At 59.1% G+C, this 23,630-nt stretch overlaps 1 protein-coding gene across 1 annotated transcript; it reads right to left on the bottom strand.

Annotated features, from left to right (window-relative positions):
• Window positions 1–5,366: 5,366 nt before the first annotated feature.
• Window positions 5,367–23,420, bottom strand: ONECUT3 (one cut homeobox 3). Its single transcript, XM_028159315.2, has 2 exons — window positions 22,247–23,420; window positions 5,367–5,656 (listed from the first exon to the last, which is right to left on the bottom strand). The coding sequence occupies exons 1-2, from the start codon at window positions 23,418–23,420 to the stop codon at window positions 5,367–5,369; spliced, it is 1,464 nt and encodes a 487-aa protein (XP_028015116.2).
• Window positions 23,421–23,630: the final 210 nt, after the last annotated feature.

The following is a 23,630-nucleotide window of genomic DNA, read 5'->3' on the forward strand; positions in this document are numbered from 1 at the left end:
CCTTAATCAATAAAGTAATTTAAAAAAATATATATTTTTTTGTTGATTTTGCAGAGAGGAAGGGAGAGGTATGGAGAGTCAGAAACATCAATGAGAGAGAAACTTTGATCAGCTGCCTCCCACACATCCCCGCATTCGGGATCGAGCCGCATCCAAGGTACATGACCATTGAACCTGCAGACCAATGCTCTATCCACTGAGCCAAACCAGCTAGGGCCAGGCCAGTCATTTTTAAAAGAGAACCAGCCAGCATCCGTAGAGGAGGAGAGAGAATCATCCACAAATAGAGAACCTACGGAGGTGGCGCCCTCGCCTTCGAGAGGCAGCCATCACCCATGGAGAGCCTGCCAGTGCCTCGTGGGAGCCAAGTCCCACCTGCTCTGGTGGGGCAGCCACCCCTGCCTCGGGAGGAACGGCACCCCCTCCCCACTATGAAAGGACGTCACATCCTTTTCTTTTTCTAATAAACCAGGGTCCATCGGACCCCAGCGCTCCTGAGGTCACTCTTTTCCTGTGCTTCTTTCTGCGATGCATCCTGGAAGGATTTCCTGGTTTTAAAAATCAAAACACTCACCTCTAGTGGCCAGATGGAAGATTTGCAGGAAAAGCTTTGTTTTGTTGTTGAGGATATTTTTTTTTCATTCATTTTTAGAAAGAGTGGAAGGAGTGGAGGGAGGACAGGAGGGAGGGAGAGAGAAACATCCTTGTGAGAGAGACACATCGATTGGTTGCCCCCTGCCTCTGCCCCAGGGGCTGGGCAGGGATTGAACCTGCAACCCGAGTACATGCCCTTGACCTGGAATTGACCCATGACCCTCCAGTGTGCAGGCCAGCGTTCTAACCACTGAGCATGCTAGCCAGGGCAGTTAAGCTTGTTTTATTTATTTGTTTATTTTCCCTCCTTCACCCTGGGGAAGATAATGCAGATAAAACTTCATTGCTCTCAAAATGGAGAAATGTGCTGAGCAGATTCTGCTTACCAGTCCTGGCTCCCTGGCTGCTGCCTGCTGGCCCTCCCAGGGCAGTTGATAAGGTCCGATTCTGGCACCAACCCAGCCTATTCCCCTGCCAGGCTGCCCTGCTTTCTTCCCTTCGAATAGACCACCTTACAACTCAAGCTCAGGAACGCAATGGGCACTGATGCCTCAGATGCAAGTCCCAACAGGATCTCTGTGGTCAGGCTTGGCGGCTCAAAGGCCTTGAGTTTTTCTCTGATGCTTTAAGGCTCCCACAGAAGGTGGCGCCCTGTGGGGTTGAGGGCCCAGGGATGGCTGTGGCCATGGAATAGGGCAGGGTTTGCACCGGAGAGGACTGGGCTGGTCCCCTCTGTTCCTCCCCATTTTCATGGCGGGTGAGCCCCCTGCCTCCCCCTCCTGCACCCCGCCACCTCCACACTGTCAGCCAACACACACGCCCAGGTGAGTGACTAGAAAATAATTTATTGGAGAAAAACAAAACAACAAATCCAGCACAGCAATGGTTAACAATGAAGATGATTCTTTTTTTTTTCTTTTTTTTTTTTACTTTTAAGCCTGTCGCCTGAGGGTGGGGTGAAGAGGGCGTGGGTCCCCTCTAGCCTTGGGAGGGACTTTGGATGACCCCAGGAGTGTCTCCCCTGAAAACAGCCCTAGTGTCCAGTCTTGATTGAACACTCCACTCAGGGCTCTCCCTCACCCCTGGCTGAGGGAATCCACCCAAAGACCAACCCGTGGGATGGGGGTGGGCTGGGGGGGCGGCCGTGGTCTGCCGGGGCCACAAGGAGGAGCCCAAGGATCTGAGGGGCTGGTGTGGCTTTGGGCAGAGAATGTGGAAACGGCCCACATTCCAGCTGACGCAGGGGCTGGGTGGCAGTGCCCTGGGGCATGTGCACCCCACCCCCATTTTGGGGGGGCTGATCCTCCAAACTGGCTTTTTGTCCTTCAGGGTATGAGGGACCCCCCTTCCTGGGACCTGTCTTAGAAGGTGGGCTATCCTGGTGGAAGGGTGGGGCCTCGTGCCGGAAGTGGAGTTCCAGGCTGGCGTCCTCTTTCCTGTGGGGTTGTGTGGGGTCCCAAAGCAGGCTGGAAGGAGGAAATGCAACCCCCGAGCCCCCAGGCCAGACAGAAAGGTGTGCGCCGGCCCAGCCCAGAGGAGGCTGGGGGTGTCTGGGTGGAGCCTGGCCAGGTGCCTGTCCTGGGTCGCTGCGGGGTGTCTCAGGAGGGTTCTTAGGATCTCGGGAAGTTGGGGTACACCCCAGCCTCACACCGCCCTGGGCGACAAGGCTCGAATTGATTGTCTCTCTCCTCTGAACAAGACACTTGGGAACTCATGCTAATGTGAAACCAACGGGGGTCCAAGATGGCAGTGACCGCCCCCTGCGCCCAAGAGCCTGGAGCAGGAGACCCGGCAGGCACCGGCGGGGCAGGTGGGTGCCAGGAGGGGAACCTGGTCTGGGTGCTTAAGCCCTGCTGTCCGCCTTCTTCCTTCCTCCCCACCGCCCGCCCGCTGGAAAGGGGGAAATCAACAGAGAGCAGTGCACAGGGGCCCAGACAGCACGGCTCGGGCACAAAACACAAGGATGCACATGGACTGGGGGCTGTGGCCCCGCGCCCGTCCCTACCCCCCACCCCATCCACTTAGTACATTATCAAGAAAGAGTACATTAGTCATGCATCAAATCAAATTCCATTTCGTCTTTTTTTCCATTTTCTTCCCTTTTTTTTCTTAAATTACATTTGAACACAGACCACATAGAATAATAAATACTCTTATGAGACACGACTCCAAAAACAAGAAGCAGAACACACCAGAGAACACAAAAGTATCCCTCTCTCTCTCTCTCTTCCTCTCGCTCTTCCTCTTTCCTAAAGGACTCGTTTAAATAAGAAATCTGTAAACGCCTGGTCCTTCGGTCCTGTGAGCTCAGTCTCTCGCTCTCGCTCCCTCTGTCTTTCTCTTCTGACCACCCAGCTTTCGCTGCCCCAACATTCACTATGTCTCCCACGGAACTCGTCAAAGAAATGACATACCATCGTCTGCAAAATTATAATTTTACGGTATAAAGCTTCAAGTCACGTATTCCAAAAGCTATCTAAGGATTTTTTTTTTAAATCACATAAACTATACATTAAATATTTTGAGGTATTTCAGAGAAAATTGTCAAAGGCTCGAAGGAGCTGTGCTGGAGGTGTTGTTCCCTGCATGGAGAATGGTCTTTGGTTTGTGATGACCAGCTGGGTGTTGGCGACAGGAGGGGTGGGACCCGAGGGGGCTCGGGGAGAGGGCCGGGTGCAGGCCTGCTGGAGGGGGACTGGCCAACCGGGGAAGGGGGTACAGGAGCTGGTGTGTGTGTGCATGTGCGCACGTGTGTGATGGGAAGGTGTCCGGAAGGGAACCGGGAATGGGAGGATGCTTCTGTGACCTGTGTCAGTGGGGCTTGACCTGATCTGACGACAGTTCACCGTAACTAGAATGTTCTACAACCAGAAGGATCCTCAGACTATTTCTAAATTCCCAGCAGGGGACAGATCGGGAGGCTCCTGGCCTCTTATCCTTGGGCCTCAAATGTCGGGGCGAGCAAGTGACTCGCCCAGCAGAGCGTCCAAGAAGCTGTGTCCCTGCCATCAGGGGCTCCGGCCAGTGGGGCCCGGGTGTTAGTGGGTGTGGGGGGATGGGGGTGGGGGTGGGTAAAAGGGGCTGTGTCCACCTGTGTTTGGGGGAAGGAGTTGGCTGCTGAGCCAGAATGGGCATTCTTAGGATAATGCCCCAACACCCAAAGGCTTTAGAAGCATCACTTAGATCCAGCTGCTTAAAAGGCCCGGACAATAGCGAGTCGATAAGGACAAGAGAACATTTCACACACATCTTTGGTTCAAGAAAAAGGCACTCATCGACCTCACTATCCTCTCTCCCTCTCTTTCACTCTCTTTGGGGGTGGGGGGGTGGGGTACCTAAAGGGCAGGGCTCAGGGCAGGCCCTTGAGCACACAGTCAGAGGCGAACTCGAGGGAATTCTAACAACCAGCACAAGTCCTTGGGGGGGGAAATCTTTGGTATCAGTGTGATTTTTCCAATCACGGACATGAACATTGGAGTGAGGTAGCCTTTACCTGGGAAGGGGGAGGGGCATTTCACTAGAAATGTCTCTTGCATTCTCAAGGGGGGCAGTGGCCACCTCGCTGGGAGGCAGCAGAGGACCAGGTCTGGGGAGGGTTCCTTCTAGCCTCTGGATCGTGAACCCCGAGGGGGTGGGCTCTCGGGACCCAGCTGCAGGCCAGTCTTGGAGGTCACCCGGACCAGCTGAGCAGGGGAGGAGGGTGGCGCTCATCTTCATTTCTGACCCTTCCTACCCCCTTGTCAAAATTTTTTTTGGCAAAAAAACGGAGCAAACAGATTCCACCTTCTTCTCTGTGGAGAGAGACATGGCAAGCACAGGTCCACCCCTGTTGCCCCTACAGGCCCAGTGCAGCAGCCCAAGTGCCGGAAGGCGCCGAGTGATTTCCAAAGGGTCCCAGGTAGACAGGAACACCATGGCCCCAGCTCCGGTGCTCTCTCGCTGTCCAGGGGCCTTCTCTGTGGAATCTGGATGTCTTCTTCTCTTTCCTGTGGTCTGTCTCTCCCTGCGTGTCATTCATCAAGGTGTCTACAGCTAAAGTGAACTGACAGAAGGGTGCAGGGGGAGGGGAAGCGTCTGGGGTTTACCGGCATGTTTGAAAGTGCCACCCCTCCAGTCTGGGATGGGGTGGGAGAGGGTGCTCGCCTATCGGTGCTGGGCGGTCGCCATTGCAGGGCCCCTTCCCAGACTTTAAGGCAAGCAATTCTTGGCACAAGGAATCCCGGCTGCCGCTAGGAGGGCAGCTGGGTTCTTGGCTGTGGTGGCAGGTCCGCGAGCCGATGGGGTTGGTCTTGGTGTTGGGTGGGGGCACTGTAGGGGTCTCGCTGGACATGGCGGCTTTAGAAGGGGCGGTCTGGGGGTCTGGGTTGGGGCTAAGCAGGGATGATTCTGAAAATTCCTTTTCTTTTTTTAAATACCCGGTTTATACTTCTAGTATGTGCTTCTTGACCCGCTTTCGGGGAGGACGCGGCGAGCCCTGGTTTTCCCAAGGCCCCTGTGCATCCTCAATTGAGAGGGAGCTGGGGAGCCCCTTTCTGCCACCCCCCCCCTCGGGGTGAGGATGGTGGAGGGGTGGGACGGAGGGAGGAGGGGGGCCCTTTTGTGCACTTGGGCTGAGGGGTGTGCTGCGTCCCCTCCCTGGGTGTGGGAGGCCCGGACTGCACCCCCTCCGGGTGGCCCCAGGGGCGGGTCTCCGGGCCGTCTGGGTGAGGTGGGAGGTGCGGGAGGGCAGCGCCCAGACCGCGGGCGCGGGGAGGGCGCGGAGCTGGGGCGCCTCACGCCTTGGAGAAGGTGGCGGCGCCGGCGGGACCCCCGGGGGCCGCGCCGGGCTCCTCGGCCCAGCGGTTCATGCAGCGGCGCCGCGCGTTCATGAAGAAATTGCTGACGGTGTTGAGCTCCAGGCCGAGCTGCTGCGAGATGGTGACCTGCATTTCCTTGGACGGCCGCTTGTTCTCCTTAAAGATGGCGATCAGCGTGCGGCGCTGCAGGTCGGTGAACACCAGGCGCTGCTTCTTGGGCTGCAGCGCGCGCTCCTTCTGCTGCTCCTGCTCCTTGCGCTTGCAGGCTGCGGTCCACGGGGCGCCGGGGGCGGGCGGGCGGAGACAGCGCCACCGCGCGGCCGGGTGGGAGGAGACAGGCAGCACCGGAAAGAGACCGCCCCGCGCAGAGACAGCGGGAGAGCAGAAACGTGGGAAGCACGGAGGGATGGAGACACGGCAGGGGACAGGACCGAGAGACATGGGGAGACACACAGATGTCAGCAGGGTGACATGGGAGAGACCAAGAGGCAGCAAGGAGGTGGGAGAGACACACAGAAACAGAAGAAGGGGGGCAGACAGTCATGGGTGAGGGGACAAGGACACGGGGCAGGAGGATAGGGTGGCGGGGAGACAAAGAAGGGGACACCGTGTGAGCACAGCTCTACAGACATGGGGCACCACCCTCCAATGCCTCTTCTGCGGGCTAGTCCCGTCCCAGCTCAGATCCCCAAACCTCTGGCCCCACCCCCGCCAAAGGCTCCCCGCCCCGGAGAGTACAACAATTGGTGGTGGTGGGGGTGGCTACCCTCCCCCTCCCCCTCCCCTTCCTCTCCCCTCCCCTCCCCCCTTCCCCCGCCCCCCGCAGCCCACACCTGGGGGATGTTGGGGGAAATGACTTGGAAATTGAATTATTGGGCTCACTGTAGGTGGGCAAAAGAAGCAGTTAATTAATAGGTCCTTGGGGTGAGTCACACATCCCAGTAACCTCCCCCTGGGACGATGGGGCACTCCAGTTCTCAGAAGGACTGTGAAGGTCCATGCCTCCTTCCCTGGGCTGTCACCTGCGGCCTGACCACCTCAGGGGCCCGGTATGAGGCTAACATTGGCGTCCACAGTCTGATTCCAGTATCTGAGCTGCCACTCTGTCCTGCCTCCCCTGCTCTGTGCCCCCCCCCCCCCCCGCCACCCCATCAGCAGGCTGAGACCCAGGCTTGGCCTTGCTCAAGTGCCCCAGGGAGCTGGGAGGGTCTGAGGAGGATGGGGGTAAGGGTGGGTGCAGGACCACCCCTCCCTCTCCTAGGGCCCCCTGTGCAGAGCAGGGAGAGGCTGCGGAGGCTGCCGGAGGCTGGCAGATGCTTGCAAAGGTGAAGCAGCAGCAGCTCAGGGGTGTGGAGCAGAGCTGGCACCTGTGGTCCTACTCTCCCTGCGCCCCCCCCCCCCCCGAGCTCCTGAGGGCACTCCTTCCTCAAATGCAGTAGGGGCCAGTGGGTGGAAAAAATGGGCTCTGTCAGCCTGAGTGGGCTACCTCCACTCAGGGGCTGGGGATGCTCATAGCTTCAGCGCAGACGCTGTCAGAGTCCTAATTCCTCGGCCACACACCAGTCCAGGCCTGCAGGCGGTGGGGAGTCTGCCCCATCTGCCTCCACGTGAACGCCACCCCCCCAGCTACTTCCCCAGCAGTGGCCGGTGGTGCAGGCGGTCCCAGCAGACCTCCACTGCCAGCCCCGCGGGGACCTCACACGGAGCTCACTCCTTCTGGTTCCAGGACAGTCTGAACCAGATCAATGTCGGCGCGCGTCCATAAACAGAGACGAATGTTCCTGGTGCGGTGGCTCACTTCTCAGGGACAACAGGTTCCCTCCTGTAAGCTGACACACCACTGCACTCCTTGTCTCCCTCCGTCTGACCCGGAACTCATGACACTTCTCACGGGCTGTTTCGGGCTTTATGACTAAATAAGAGTGATGGCTGGAGCTCACTGGACATTTTAGTCAAGTTTCTAATTGGGGGGCGGGGAATGGTTGGAGGTGAGGGAGATGATGATCTCAAAAGAAATACTGGTAGACAGAACAGGGAAAGCCATAATTAATATTCTCAGAGCGGTGTGAGAAACATACTGCATCCATGAAATGGGAACAGGATGGTGTTCCATAAAAAGGATCATGGAAGGGTCAGACAATGTGTTAGAATATAAATATATAACATAATAGCTGGAATAAAACCAACGTAAGGACTGGAACACACAGCTAAGCAAATATCCCTGGAAACAGGACAAGGCAGGTGCAGGGATGGAAAATAAGGGAAAGATAGTCCAGTTAGAAGATGAACTGAGCAGGTTTGTCATTTGGTCAAGAGGCAATCCAAAAATAGAGGAAAGTGGCACATAAATAATGAAGAAAAGAATGCAGGTTTGAGGGACATGAGAGTGCAGCTTAAAAGAGCCCATGAAGTGCTCAGCTCAAGGAATGAAAGAAGACACTCCTAAGGCCCCTCCTTGTGAAATGTTAGTGACCCAGAAAAAAGAGAAGATTGTAAAAGCCCTGAGAGAGGAAAGGAAGATACCACCCAAAGGACTAAGGCTCAGTGTGGCTTTGGACTTCTAAAAAATGAAGTGACAGTAGAGTGATGCCTTTAAAATTCAGAGGGACAATTATGTTCATTTAAAATGGTATAAAAATAAATAAATAAAATGGTATGGCCTGCCAAGCATCAAGCATGAAGGTGGGAATAAAGGTACAGTCAGGCATTCAACATCTTTCTGAGAAAGATACTGCAGGATGTGTTCCATCAAAATAAGGAGTTAAATAAAAAAAAGGAAGGGATTCAGGAACGTGGTTCAAACCAGGAGACAGGGAAAAGAGGTCCCCGAATGAGGGGGGGAGGGCCTAGAAGACAGCAGGAAAGTGCTCCAAGGGCAAGAGGGGAGCCGTGCCCAGATCAGAGCGGGAGCGCCACCGGAGTGTGTCGGGGAGATGACCCAAAATGTGTGGAAAATCCCATTGAATTATTTTTGCATTTTGTTGGAGAGTGTGGGAAGAATTTGTGATGGGCAATTATTAACTTATGGAAAAACAAACCGTTGTACAGGAAAGGAAATGCAATCCCAGTATTCCAGTTGTCAATGATATTCACTGAAATCATAATAATGTTAATACTGTATATTGATTTTGGCAAAATAATGTATTTGTAACTATATTGAAAAGCTGACAGAGGGAGAGGGTGTGATATGAATATGGGAAGATGGTGAGACAAACCCAGGGGATAAATAGGGTACTACATAGCCTTCTGTATACAAAACAAAGGAGAAAGAACTTATGTTCTTTTAAAATATATATATATATTTCTTTATTGATTTCAGAGAGGAAGGGAGAGGGAGAGAAAGATAGAAACATCAATGATAAGAGAGAATCATTGATCGGCTGCCTCCTGCACACCCAGTACTGGGATCGAGCCCACAACCTGGGCATGTGCTCTTGGCCGGAACTGAACCCGGGACCCTTCAGTCCGCAGGCCGACACTCTATCCACTGAGCCAAACTGGCTAGGTCTGTTCTTTTTTTGTTTTTTTTTAAATGTTCATTTTTTGGAAGGAAGTGTAAGGAACTGTTTGACCTCCCATCTCCTTGGAACTTGGGTCATGGGAGGGGGTTTCCCATTCTGTCAAAGGGAAAGCTGGGTCTCAGGCAGCGAGGCCAGGTAGGGGGAAGAGTCAAAACAGCCCCAGGTCTTTAAATCCCTGTCTCTTCAATCCATTCATTTACTCACTCATTCACTTAGCAATTTACTCACAGATTCATCATACATTTACAGAGATACAAATGCTCCTCAGAAAGCTCACAGGAACTTTACATGTATCTTATTTTTTAATCCTATAATAATTCCATAAGGCAGGGATTTTTCTCCTTAAGAATTCAGAGAAGGTGAGCCACTTGCCCAAGGTTGCCCAGCAAGCCAGGCAGGGTAGAACAGAACAGGAACCAGGGTTGACTAGCCCAGACAGGAAGGGAGTCTAAGACGTGGGTCACTCCTTTCCCACCCATCTCCCCTTTGTCCAATCAAGTGCCCAATGGGTGCAGAGGCTGGGGGAGGGGCCTGGGGGAAACAGAGTTGTGAAAAAACTTCCGCATTTTGTCCATCACAGCAAAAAGAGGCTCCGTTCACCCGCCCCCTTCCTTCCCAGCGTTCAGTCTAATTACAGCTCCTCACAGCCCCAATCGATCCAGGCTCCAGTTGGAGCTGTTTACCCTGAGCAGCTTTGTCATCCTTTCCATCCCTCACAGGCCCCCCACCAGCCTGGAGGCCCCTGCCGGTGGCCCCAAACGCCCCTCCATCAGCATCCTTCCTGGCACTCAGGATCCTTCCCAACAGCCTAAAGGCCACTGCAGTTCCTGCGCTGCCCAGGGCAGCCCCAAGAAGGGAAGAGGCCATGGGTATGAACCCCTTTTACGGAAGTAAAAACGGAGGCTGGGAGAGAATGACTGACCAGGAAGCAGGCCAGGGGACAGAGATCCAACAGGAGAAGTCTTGGACTCACCCGGGGCACCAGTCACCAGTCTGATTGTGCTGCCATTGTGATGGCCACCCGTTCCACAGTGATCTCCACTGGGAACTGCCACCTGCGTCATATCCTCTACCATCACCTCCTCTACCTGCATCCCTTCTCCATCCATCATCTTCTCCCCCCTCACCTCCTCCACCACCTGCATCCCTTCTATCTCCATTGCACCCTCCATCATGACCTCCTCTACCTTCAATGACACTTCTGCCTCATCATGCCTCCTACCATCACTGCCATCACTTCTCCACCACCACCTCCACCATCAGTATCAGTACTTCATCCCTCTCCCACCTCCATCACTTCCTTCACCATCAGTATCCCTTCCACCCCATCAGCTCCTGCACCTCCATCACCTTCACCATTACCACCGTCACCTCTATCAATAGCATTACCTCCATTTTCATCACCTGCACTGCTATCACCTCCCCTACATCGCTCTCACCTTTTTATTACCACCATCCACCTACTGTGTTTTCTTCACCTCCATCACTATCAACCCCACCAGCACCTCCACCACCATCTTCTCCATTATCTTCAGCTACATCACCAAACACCACCATAGGGTTCACCTGGAATGTGCCCAGCACAAAGGGACTCAGCCTGGGGTGGGGGGACAGGGAGTGGCCCCAGACACAGACCTTCACCACGAACGGTGGTTGCCACAACAGCTGGTGGAGGAACCAGCAGGGCTGGCTTGTGGGTTTGTTGGGGGAGTTGGGGCATCTGACACCCGCTCTGGGACCCTGGGCCAAGTCAGTCCCTTGCAGGGCCTCAGTCTCCCCATTTGCAAAATTGGGGCACTGCCTCCTTCAGACGTTTTTCAGTGAACATCAGCTGCTCCAAGCTCTCCCCACTTCAGTGAGCTTCCCCCCACCCGCGACTCAGTCCCCTCATCTCTTACTGCTGCCCCTCACTCCACATCACATCGGTCTCCTCCCTGGCCTGGTCCCACCTCAGAGCCTCTGCACTGGCGTCACCCCTGCCTGAATCTCTCTCCCCCACATTTCTTCAGGGCTTTCTCACTTCCTTCTAGTCTTTGCTCCAACATCTCTTCTGTGAGGCCTACCCTGACCCTCGATTTAATACTGCAACTCCTCCCCGCCCACACTTTTATCTTTTTGTCCACAGCACTTACAACGATCCACCCACTCTATCCGGAGGCCCCTTTAGTGAGGGTTTGGGTCCCAACTTTCTCTCCCATCCGCCCTTTGTGACCCCAGGGACTAAGAGCCTGATGCTAAGAACCGCTGGATCTGAGACCCTCGGATCTCAGGACATCGGTGCTCCACCCCAACCTGCCTCCCGCTCTGCTCCAAGTCTTTTTAGAGGCCGGACATCAGGAGGGTCTGGGCAGGCTCCCGGGCAGAGGCTTTGGGAGGATATTAAAGGAGACCCAGAAGAGACGGAAACCCCTTTCTCAAACCAGCCCGTCACCCAGGAAGGGCGCTAACTGGGGCCTTTCTGCAGCACCTGCCCCGAGGTTCCCGACGCTACCGGCAGAGGGCAGCCGTCCTGCACCAGCTCACGTAGCAGGGGCCGGGCCAGAGCCGCAGGCCCACGTCCAGGCCGGGGCAAAGGAGGTGAACCCTGGGACCCTCAAGTTCCAGATGAAAGCCCTCTCGTTTCAGACCCTCTGGGACTTGCCCCCACAGCTCCTCTCTCTTCCTGCTTCCAGCCTTTCTAGAAAGTTGCTGGGCTCAGCAGACCATCTCCACCCACCAGGACTCCAGGGGCCCAAGAGAGAGCCAGGCCCCACCATCTGGTGGATTATTGTGCCATGTCAGCTCTCTGAGCGTCGGTTTCCTCAACTGAAAAATGGTCTTAATCATGGCCTCTATCTTGCTGGGCTGTGGAAAGGGATTTAGCTAGAAGAGTCCCGAATACCATGGTGGGACTGGGATGAGACCCCAAACTCCTATCTGAGATTCCCTGGGAGGATCTCGGCTCTGGGACCCACTGTCCGGGAGGACATGAGGTTTCCCGCCCCTTTCAGGACAGGCCTCAAGCCTCAGCACCTCTTCTGGACTCTTACTGGAGAGAGGAGGGATGGAGAAACTGAGGTCAGGAGCAGGGGGTCGGGCTGCCCCAGCCAGAGAACTCTTACACATCCCTCAAAGCCCTGTAGCAGTGGCCTTTCCCCCAGGAAAACCTTCCCCTCCCCCACCCCCATCAGAGCTCCAGCTCCCTCCTCTGGAATCGGTCCACAGGAGGCTGCTGGCTGGGTGTTTGTCCAATGACTGATGCTCCTGGTGACACCCCAATTTGGGTAGTGTGACAGTAAGGGGACTCAGCCCAGACTCAGGACCCTGCTAGGGGAGACCCAGCTGGCCACTGCCTTGGAGGGCCAGAGGGACCCCTGGGAGCACCCTCAGCAGGGAGCACCCTCTCCCCAGCCAGTGAGGGAGCAGCTGGGCTGCTCACAGGCAGGTGGAGAAGGGGAGCCCAGATTCAGCCTCCTCAGTGGGTTGAGCAGAATCGGGTCTGCACCTCAGGAAGCTGGGATCCACCCTGTTCACCCCCATCATCTCCTGAAAGACACCGTCTTCTTCTGCATCCCCCCCCTCCTTCTCCCTGCTCCTCTTCCATTACGTCTCCCTTCCCCTTCCCCTTCCCCCTCCTGTCCCCTCTTCTCCCCTCGCTGCCTCCCTCTCCTAGGTTGGTCAGTGGGTCTTGTTCATCGTCTCCTGCTCATCCTTTCTATCCCTGGCCTTGAGCGGACTGAATGTGCAAGCATCTGTCTGTTCCTGGTCCTCTGAGTGTGACAGTGTGGGGCTGCACAGGGGCCTGGCTGGATGGAGGGCAGTATGTGGGCATGGGTGTGTGGTGTACTTTGCTACAGGGTGTGTGTCCACACACAACCAGTCCACACGTGTGTGAGCCTCTGAGTAACTGGGACAACCTGGGATGGTAACAGGGGTCATCTAGGCAGGACAGAAGGGCAGCAGCGTGGGGACCTGGAGGGACGATGGAGGGAAGAGGCCCAGAGCTCGTGGGAAAGACCTAGGGGCTGCAGAGCTCAGTGTGACATTGGCTTGTAGCTGGCCTTGGGGCACACGGTGTGAAGACCTAATGGTATGATGTGATACAACGGGGTGTGACATTGGGACATCAGGTGGGTGGAGGCCCGCTGTGTCTGAGTACATGCGATGCAGGCTGTGTCCATCTAGACCCCCTCCTCCAGCACAGCTCCTGTCTGCCTGGCTCCAGGTAGCTGCCCTCTCACCCCCTGGCCATTCATGGTCAGCAGGGATGGCAGGCCTGGGCTCCACAGGCAAAGTGGCCTTGACACACACTCTATGGACATCAGTTCCTGGTTTATCAGGTGAACACAGTGACCCATGACCCTGATATCCTTGTCTGTAAGTGGGGTGACAGCGGCCTCTCTGTGCAGGGGTCATGAGATCTGGGCAGTAAGTGCTGAATGAATGGGACCCTGCAGCCTCTTTCTTCCTTCCTCAGACATTTACCAATCTTGGTTCCAGAACAGGGCTGCCGCTGCCTCGCTCAGAGCAGCAGGAGGTGGGGGGAAGGGAAGTGGAGTCTGGGTGGGGAATTTGTGGGGGGAAGATGTGAGCAGGCCTGGGTTCTGAGAGACCTCCACGTGGGGACAGACCTGGGCAAGGAGGATGGAACTGGAGACAGAGCTTGGGTGTCTGGGACAGTGGGGGGGGGGGGCAGTAAAGTCAAGGGGAGGAGAAGAGACATGAGCCAGAGCGGCATTAGGAGGATGAGCTGCCCGCCCCCGCCCCCCCCCCCCCCAAGGCTGGGTTTGCCAGGGAAGGACAACAACAGGATGGTGTCCCTGAAGCTGATGATGGAGCAGCTGAGGGATAGTTCTTGTCCCTCTGTGTGGTGCTGTCTGTGCAGCACCCAAAGCAGCAACTGAGCATTCTTGTCTCCACCCCACCCCCAGCCTTCCTGCCCCAGTGTCTGTCAAATGGGGCAGAAAGGGTGGGGGTGTGGGAGCATGAGCTGGAGCTGGCTGTCCCCTCCCCTCTGGCCACCTCCAGTGCTCAGCTCTGGCTTCACGGAGCAGACAATTCAATACGGAGCCCAGTCTCCGGCTGGGATGATGACCGGTTTCCTTGGCGACAAGTCCCGCCCCTGGCCACCAGCTGCCCAGCCCCAGATGTGGGGAACATTGATGCCTTCCTTCACCTTGTGGCTTGTCCCACTGGGCTGAGCTGCCCTGAGCATCCTCTGCTGGCCTCCCCAGGCCAGAGGAGGTGGGTGACTAGCCCAAGGTGACACAGAGCTCACTCTGAGGGGGGCCTGGAGAACATGTGCCCACCCTCTCTATCCACACCCTGCACCCCTGAGGGAAAGGGGTTCCCATGAGTGTGTGTGTGGGGGGGCAAAGTCAGTGCTGAGCCAGGCCCCTGCCCTCAGATGAGGACCCCCGGAGGCCTTGGCAGCCCCTCATCTGTCCCCACTCTGTTCCTGCTGCCTCTCCACTCTGCCTCTCCTTCCCTCCCTGCTAGCTTGGCCTACACCTCCCTGCCCAGCCTCAGCAGGTACCTCTGCCAGCCTTCTGAGAGGCCCTCCCTCCCTCCCTCCTCTCCCCCAGATGAGATTTTAATGGCCACATTTTCAAATTAGTTCTGAGCCTTTCAATGACTTATCAGGAAAATAAGTGTTTCCACCGGACTCTGGGCCACCTCTCCTGGGCCTTCATCTGGAGGTTGCACCACCAGGTGTGTGTGTGTGTGTGGGGTTGCTCGGAGACTCCCCCCCCACCACTCAGGCACAGTCACAAAGGGGCAACCCACCCCACACACACACATACACAGCTTTTTTTTTTTTTTAAATGTTGAGAAGTCACAGCAGCCAACAGTTGGAAATGGATTTGAAAAAGATAACAGGAAAGAACCCAGTAATAAGAAAAAGAGCAGAGAGGCCAACGCAGAAACCAGGGGTGAGGGGAGCCCAGCATTTCAGTAACTGAGAAGCAAAGGCACAGAGCAACGCACGTGCAAAATGGCCCACCTCGTGGTAGTCACCACAGCCCCGGGTGAGGAAGAATCACTGGGCAGGACGGTGGCTGAAGAAAGAAGGAAATGGACAAAGGGAAGATACCAGGCAGCCGGCAAGGACGACCTGGAGGCGCTCTCTCTCCTGATGTGGGATGTTCTGGTGTCTGGAAGGGAACAGAGTGGACTCTCTCTGGTGTGTGTGTGTGTGTGTGTGTGTGTGTGTGTGTGTGTTGTGTGTGTGTGTGTGTGTGTGTGTGTGTGTGTGTTGTGTGCGTGTGCGTATTTCTTCAAGAAAAGGAGGAGAGGATTCAGTGCAACCTCTTTGTAGAAGAAGAAAAAATCTGGAGCCCGGAGAATGTGTAAACTTTAAGAAGCACTACAGCATTCTCAAAGAAGTGGGGACAGGAAGGTGGAGGGAGAGGGCAGAGGCTTTGTCGTTGCTTTTACTGCGGGGGTGCGGCGGGGGGAGCCTTTTTCTCTATCCACCTCCTGCTCCCTCTGGGCTGGGGAGTCCAGTCTTCATTTGGGGGGAATGAGGTGCGCACGGGATGGGGGGGATGGGAAGCGACGTGTCCAAGGCCGTCGCCGCCCCGCCCTCCTCCCTGAGCGCTACCTGGACCCCCGCCGCCTCCGCAGCCCTCCGCTGCGCGGCTCACCCGCGACGCCGCCGCTGGGAGTGCAGAGCCCAGCGCACCAGGACCACCGCTGCCCTGGGGAGTTCAGCCGGGAAGGAGGCGAGCCCCAGGCTCCCACCGGGCCGGCTGTGGTTCCCCCCCCCCCCCCGCCCCCGCCGGGATTCGGGCGCCCGCTGAGGATTGGTTCTCCCGTGGAGCGTGCACTGATAACCCTGAGGTCCGAGGCCTCGGATGTGCAGGGCAAGGGACCGGCTCCTTGGCCGGGCTGCGTGCACCCAAGGTCCTGCCAGACTGCGGAGGGCGGGTGCACGCTGGATTCTGTCGGGTTTGGGTGGGTGTGGGGAGGACCCTCCCTGGCGGGACGCCGCGGCTGGCTTCCCAGGCCGTTCGGGGTCGCATTCTCCCCGTGAGGGACACAGGCACAGACATCCGCCCCAACGCCTGCGGGTGCGCAAGGGCGCTTGGAGACTCCTGGGCCCTGCTGTGGCACGGGGATCCGGAACCAGGTCCCTAGCCACCCACTTGGGTCTCTGTGGGCGGATGCCACTCCCTCCCGAGCCCTCAGCGCTAGGACGTAGGGTCAGACAGCACCTGCCCGGACACCAGGACCAAGTGGACCTGTGGGCCCACCCTGGGGCCCATGGATGACTCCCAGTTACCAGCGCGGGTCTTGGGGGGAGTTCTTCCTGGCGCCCCCAGACCCGGGCGGCCTCGAATATGCCAGACCTGGCCCGAGGGTGGGTGGGGGTCCTGAGGCGGAGTCTGGACACGCGAGTCCTAGTGTGAATGTGGGTGCGTCCATTTGCGTCCCTGCACCTCGCTCCTTGGCCAGCCGCGCCAGGCCCTTCTCTTTGTCCTTCCTTCTACCTGCGGTGAGTCTGTGGCCTTCGGAGCGAGACTCCGTAGGTCTGAGGGGCGTCCTCACCGCCCCCCTCCCCCGCCCCCGTATCTGTTCACAGGGCGAGAAGCAGGAAGATCCCGTTTCCTAGCCACACCCACATCGATGCCTACTAGGAAGAAGGGAAACTGAGGCTGCAGGTGTTCCGGGACTGGAGGCGGTCACGTGGGTCTCCCGGGCCAGTCTCTCCCCTCCCCCACCAGCACTGCCTTCCTTATTGATCAAGGGCCATATTTAATTAAAAACTTGATTCAAACAGCCTGAGCTCCTCAGGTTCGTGGCTCCATACAAAGGCACCCGCTGCAGGGGCCCAGCCTCAGTCCTTACAGCTGCTCTGCGCTTCCCCCTCCCGGCCTGCCTTCCAGGTTCCGCTCGCCGGCACTGCCCTTCCACACTCCCGGGTAGGACATTTGGGTTTTAAAGGCTGTGGCAGGAGCTTGCTTCACATCTTAGGGGCTCTGGGAGCCACTGCCAGGACGCCAAGCAGAGGAGGAAAGAGCTTCAACGTGATCCTCAAAGGTCGGGGGGCCAGCCCAGCGGAGGCCGAGAGGACACCAGGGGTGAGGGCGGAGCCTGGAGACCAGCAAGGAGGCGGCAGTGACAGGAGCTGGGTCACTCAGACTAGCGTGGTGGTGGCTGATAGGGAGGAAGCACAGGAGTGGGAAAGATTGAGGAGGAGAATGATGGGGCCTTGGTTGGTTCTAGGACTTCATTCCTTCAGGATAAAGAAGCCAAAGGTCAGCTCCAGCCCCTTGGCCCTACAAAGGACTCCCCCAGACTCATCTGTGTGCTTGTCTGTGACGTGGGGGTGACCATCCACTTCTCTCTCAGGTAGGAAGGGACTATCGCTGGTCCTGGGCTCGGAGAGTGCTGGACTTTCAACTCTGGGCCCAGGACCACCCTGAGGGTCAGGCATCCAGGAGGGAGTGGCCTGGAGGAGGGGGAGGTTCACCAGGAAAAGCCTGGGGGTGGGAGGGATCCTGGTGGCTTGGAGTTGGAGGGGGCAGGGGAGGAATAGAACCTGGTCCCCACACACACTCCCTGAGGGTCTCTGGTTGGTCCCTGGGGGATGGGCGCAGGTGGGCCCACAATCCTGCCACCCTCAGGAGAGCTGTGAGGAGCACAGGCCTCCCCAGCGCCCTCTGTCCACTCGACCAAGGGTCACCGAGTTGTGATTTTAAGAGCCTTGCTACTGTCCTCACCTCAATTCACTGAGCATCACCCCCCGCCTTTGTCTCCACTGGGCTACCTGCCTGTAATGTTCCCATCTCTGCAGCGGGTGGGAGCCTGAGCAGATGAAGCTGGGCTTGCAGCTCCACCAGACTTGGGGAGCTGCAACCCCTGGCCCCCCTTTACTGCTGGGAGCTGGGTCTGCTCACCCTCATGCCAGAACTGGTGCCACTTCTCACTGGGTCTGTGGCTTTGGCAAATCCCTTCCTTCCTCTCAGCCCTGGCTGCTCAGTGGGCACAATAACCCCATTTGGCTTAGAAGGTCATTCTGGATGATTCCATCTTTCATTCTTGGTGGGCGCACTGAGAGACGGGGGAGGGCTTCAGCACCCCAGTAAGCTCCTCTTCTTCCCTCCCACTCTGTATTAGGGGCGAACCCTGGCAGTGTTCTGGAGCTGGCCCAACCCAGCTCTGTGGTCTGGAAGTAGGGGGCTGGTTTGGGGGGAACCCATATGGCTCTGCACACACAGCCCCACACCCAGATTCCTCCTACTCTGTGCATCCCCGTGAAGGCCTATAGTGTCCCCTCCGGACTCCAGGCCCTTTCCAGCAGCCCCTGCCTAGTCTCCATAGATCCAACGGAGCCAGGTGGCTGAAGGAAACCGGGACGCCCCCCAAGATAAGAAGTGGGTGTGAGGGGGTGATTAAGCAACATGGCCTCAGGGTGCAGGGTCTGAGGATCTCCATGGGAGAAGGTTTGACTAGATTAACCTCAGCAAGCACCTGCTAGCTGGTATCTGATTCTGCCCATTTCTCAGATGAGGAGACTGAGGCTCAGACCCTGCTCAGGATCAGTCAGTGTTGCAGCCCAGGTGAGTCCCCCGTCTCTAATCTAAGCTCTCTGCTGGGATGACTTTGGGGGAGGGGGCAGGAACAGGCTCTGAGAGGTGTGGAGGCCCCCTTGCAGTTCAAGTTAGATTTTTACCACCCCCTCCAGACCTCCACACCCTGACCACTGCTCTGCCCACCCACCGCCAACCCTGATGTCCGCCACCACTGCACGGGCCCCCATCAGCAACTTGGTTCCAGAAATGGCCCCCTCCCACTCTGGCCTCTATCATCCCTCAGCGACTCTGGGCTCTGGACTCACCAGTGGGCCTAGGGGACGGAGAGGGCCCTTCTTTCAATTGCCTCCATCTGATATTTTATTTTACACATATTTTTTTTTCTGATTAGTAACAAAAAATATTTTTTTCCTCCGGAGTTGCAATTTAAACAATATTTGAAGCCCGCCGAAGCTATCGACCCCGGCAACGGTGATGAATTAGAGACGGTAATTCGAATTCATCGACCGCCCCGCCCCTGCCCAGGAGCCTGCTGCCCCTCCCCCAGCCCCTCTCCCATAATTACTGTTGGAGACGGAGCTGGGCGGGCTTCGAAGAGGAGGCAGCTGAGAAGCTGCCGGAAATCGTAGGACCCTGGGATGGGATGGGGTGAGGCCCCCATGGCAGTGGGTTTGGGGGTGCTGTAGGACCGGCCTTGCCGAGACAGGGGGGTCCTAGAATCTAAGAAAGTCAGACCCAGAACCTGGCTCCCCTAATGCACAGACTTTACAGATGGGTAAACTGAGGCACGCAGAAAAGGCATGCGGGGGGTGGAGTAGCGGGGTGGGGGTACCCTGAGGTCTACCTGGTCAGATTTCTCGGGTGCCTTGCAGAAACAAAGGGAGCACCCTTCCCCCTCGGCTCCTGATCCGGGAGAGAGAGAGGAGGGGGTGGAACCCCGGCCCTGTGCACCCCACACAGAGGAGCTGCAACCCGGACCCTCATACTCTCACCTCCCTTTCTGGGTCTCTCTCTCCCCCCACACCCTTGGTCTCTCTCTTTTGGTCTCTCCAGTTCTGCCTCTTCCTGTCCTTTGTTTTTGTCACTCTGCTTCTCCTACCTCTCTCTGTCTCTTCCCTCTCCGTGTCTCTGCGTGTGTCTGTCTCCTCTCCTGGTCGCAGTATCGGAATCGGACACCCGGACGCGACAGCCCTGAGCCGGGCCGGCCCGCGGGCCAGGCTGGGCGCAAAGCTCCCGATGCTCCGGGGCCAGGAGGCCGCGGGGAAGGCGGGCGGCTTTCGCTTGGCCCGGGACGGGGAAGAGGAAGGGCGTAGAGGTCTCCCTGCCAGGGTTTGACAGGTGCAGAGGAGGAGCGCGTGGGGGCCCCTGGAGGCGCACGGGGCTGCCCCCTGCGGGGTCGCACCTTCAGGAGGGGCGTGCGCCCTGTCTCCTCCCTCTAACTGCCGAGATTTGCCGCCACTTAACTGCTTTTCATTTGCCCAGCGACCGGAACTAAAGGCCTGTGTGCCGGCCGGTGCTAATCACCCCGAGCCCCCCGCCGCCTCCCACCGCCCAGCCAGCGCCGCCGCGGCCCCCAGGGCGCCAGAGGTGCGGCAGCCCCCGGCCCGGCGTGCGGACCGTGCGGACCGGGAGGGTCGGCGGGGTCACCGCGGGGGCCGAGGCGGGCGGAGTGAGGGGCACTCCCGCTGACCGGTTCATTATCCCCACCCCCCGCAGCGCGGTCCGGCCCTGCACTCACCCTTCCCGCGTCCCTCAGGGCCCCATGCTGGCTCTTAGTTCCCCAAAGCGGACACCCAGGCTCAGAGGGCGAGGCGGCGGCTGGAGCTGCCTGGTCAGGGAGGCCAGCCCGCGGCCTCGGTGCCGCATCTGTAATTCACAGGCGGCGGGAAGGGTAGCCCAGACTTCGGGTCAGGACACCGGCCACGACTCCCCCCGCCCCCAGCAGCGGCACCCTCCACTGGGCTTTCCCACCTGCGCTTTGTCCTTCTGGGGCCCTGGGCTATCTTTCGGGCCCGAAATATGAGACTGAGATACCGCTAACGGGCCATGGTAGTTACATAACGTGACAGCGAGGAAAATGGAAAGCGGCGTGTGTTCTTTGGGATGCACCCATGTTGAACACAATGTCCCCAAAATATAGGCTCTGGGGAGGAGGTGGACGGTGGCAATATGTCAGGCGCCACGTGTTGCCCATTTAACAAGCGCCCCTTAGTATCTAATGCATTTGGGAGGTACCTTTGGCCAGAGCATGGGGGGGGGGGGGGCGGTGCTCGCTGCTGCCTGATGTCACCTACTCTGTTCACAGCAGGCTGTGGCTGTGTTGACATGACTGAGTGTCCCCTTCAAATACCACCCCCCCCCCGTCATTGCATGTGTCGTGGGGAGCAAGGCAGAGCCGGTGCCGCCCTTACACAAAACCGTGCAGGTTCCTGAGACCATTTCTCACGTCACAATAACCTCTCCACACACTCCGTCACCTGCCACATAAGGAGAGTTTATTCCCCCACTCCCCAAGGTGGAGGATCTAGGAAGCCCATAGGCAGCTCAGCTAGTCACCTCACTCTGCAGAGGGGGAAACTAAGGCTCCTGTATGGGTGCAGACTCCCCAGTTGTCCAGTATGGGGGGGGAGGGGAGGAAGGAACATAGGCCCCCTCTTCCCAGCCCCCCTGTCTGGGAGGGGCACAGCCAAGACCCCCCTGCCTCCCTGCTTGAGGGGTGCCTAGTGTAATCCCTGGCCCACGACATCCAGCCCCACTCGCCCCTGTGCTCAGAGAAGCCATCGATCCAGTGCCTGCGGCAGCCATTGTCCCGGTGGCTGGAGCATCTGCAGCCCCCTCCCCAGGGTGGCCAGGGGAAGACCACCCCTCACAGGCCCGGCCCCTGGAAATGACAGTGGGGCTGCTTTCCTGCACCCCCACATGCACCCGAGAGAAGGAGGCTTGGTCAGGCCACCTCTCTGGGGGCAGGAGTAGGGTCCCCAGAGGGGCTGGGGGCTGAGTGAGACAGACACAGAGGCTGAGAGATAGAAAGAGTGACAGAGAGGAGAAAGAATGAGGCGGGACGGGAGAAAAACGGCGAGCAAGCAAAAAATAAATAGCTATCAGGTCGCGCCGACAGAGAGAAGGGAGAAATGAGAGAAACATAAAAACAAAAACAAAAAAGCAAGGCGGGCAGGGGAGTGTGCATCCAGGCCCAGAGCAAACGCTCCAGCGGGCGACAGGCAGGGGTGTGAAGGCCTCTGGACCGCAGGACGAGGGTTCCCCGGGCCTCCCCTCCCCCGCCGGTTCTCCTGTGACCTTTGCCAGCGGCCGGAGATGGGGAGGGGGCTATCGATCGCAGAGGCTGAACCACAAAGATGAGCGCGCTGGGGCCAGGGGCTGAGCACCAGCCTGGCCCTGGCCGCCAGCGCGCCCTCACCCAGCGTGCAGCCCGAGCTCTCTGCCCCGGGGCTGGAGGCACCGCAGGGCCTGTTCGGGAAGAGGAGAGGGGCACCCCGAACTGACAGCGACGGCGTGTCGGGGCACAGCACCCTTACCCCCCCCCCCCCCCACACACACACACAATAATCGACCCTGCAGGATGCTTCCCGGACGGGCTGGGCGGAGGGCTATGGGAGGCGCGGGGGGAGGCGGCACAACGCTTTTCTCCCTTTTGGCGACGGTACAGACGGGCAGGGGCGCAGATCACGCTCTAACCTCCCCGAGCTGGCCTGAGGGGTGTACGGCCGGGACTTGGGGAGGCGGCTGGGGGGCTGCTTGGTTCTGGGGAGCCCCGAGCCAGCGTCCCGGGGTCGGGCGGCGCGCGCCGTGCTCCTACCTGCGAGGCGCAGCGCCGACATACGCTGGAACTCGGGCTCCTGCAGCCACTTCCACATCCTGCGGAAGGTCTCCCGGCCCGACTTGAGCTTGCTCCACGGCTTAGGGTTGCGCAGCAGGTCAGAGAGCGTGCCCTGCGAGCGGCACAGGATGCGCTGCGCGAAGATGGCTTGTGGGATGCTGTAGCGTTTCAGCTCCGCCGTGATGCGCTGCGCCACCTCCTTGGTGTTGATCTCCTCGGCCGCCGCGCCAGCCCCAGGGCCGCCGCCGCCGCCGCCTGGGCCGCCGCCGCCCGCGTGCGGACCGTGCGCCCCGGCCGCCGCCAGCCCGCCCAGTGGCGCCAGCAGCCCAGCGGAGCCCCCGCCGCCCGCGCCGCCGCCGCCGCCGCCTCCCGGCAGCCCGCGGGCCAGCGCGTCCTCGGCGCGCCCCAGCAGCGCGGCGTGCGGTTCGAAGGCGGCGGGCGGCAGCAGCTTGTCCCCGGCCAGGTGGCTCGGAGCGCCGTAAGCGGCCAGCGGCGGGGGCGGCGGCGGCGGCTGGGGCTGCGGGGCCCCGTGCAGAGCGGGTGGCAGCGGGTTGGGCAGAGGCGACAGCGGCGACCCCATGGCGGGCAGCTCTTTGCCGTAGGGCCCGTAGAGGTGGCCCACGGAGGCGAGCGCAGCGCGCTCGTCGCGCATGAGGGTGAAGCTGCCGCTCACGCTGGCAGCCAGGCGCTGAGGCGGGGGTGGCGGGGGCGGCGCGGCCGCCGGGTGCGGATGCGCGTGGGGGTGGCCGCCGTGAGCCCCGGCTACAGCCGCGGCCGCCGCGTGCTGGTGGAACTTGTCAGCCACAGCCGCGAGCGGCGGCAGGTGCTGCAGGGGCGTGAGCGTCGTGTAGGTGCCGCCCAGGCCGGGAGCCTCGCAGGCCATGCCCATGGCCGGGTGCAGCGGGCCCGCCAGCTCCCCGCGGAAGTCGGCGCCGCCGCTCGCGCTACCCGCGCCGCCCGCGCCCCCGGCACCGCCGCCGCCGCCGCCGTCCAGCAGGCTCGCCATGCCCGCTACCAGACCCGGGCGCCCGGGTGCCACCAGACCGCGGTGCTGCGTTGCCGCCGAACGCGCGTGGCCCGGGCTCAGCAGCTCGCCCGCCTGCGCGTGGGCCACGCCGTGCAGGCCCCCGAGGCTCTCCAGGCTTAGCTCCATGCTGGGCCGCCCGCCCGCCGCGCGCTCTCTTCAGCGCCGGCCCGGCGCGCTCAAGACCGCTGCATGGCCCCCGCCTGCTCCCCGGTGGCTGCGCGCGAGGCTGCCTGGCTGCGCGGCGCAGGGCCTGGCCTGGCTGCGAGCGCGGCCACCAGGATGTGGCGGGGGATCGGCGGCCGACGGCCGGGCCCGGGTCTGACGTCAGCGCCCCCG

This window comes from Eptesicus fuscus, chromosome 6, assembly GCF_027574615.1.
Source record: "Eptesicus fuscus isolate TK198812 chromosome 6, DD_ASM_mEF_20220401, whole genome shotgun sequence".
Lineage (NCBI taxonomy): Eukaryota > Metazoa > Chordata > Mammalia > Chiroptera > Vespertilionidae > Eptesicus > Eptesicus fuscus.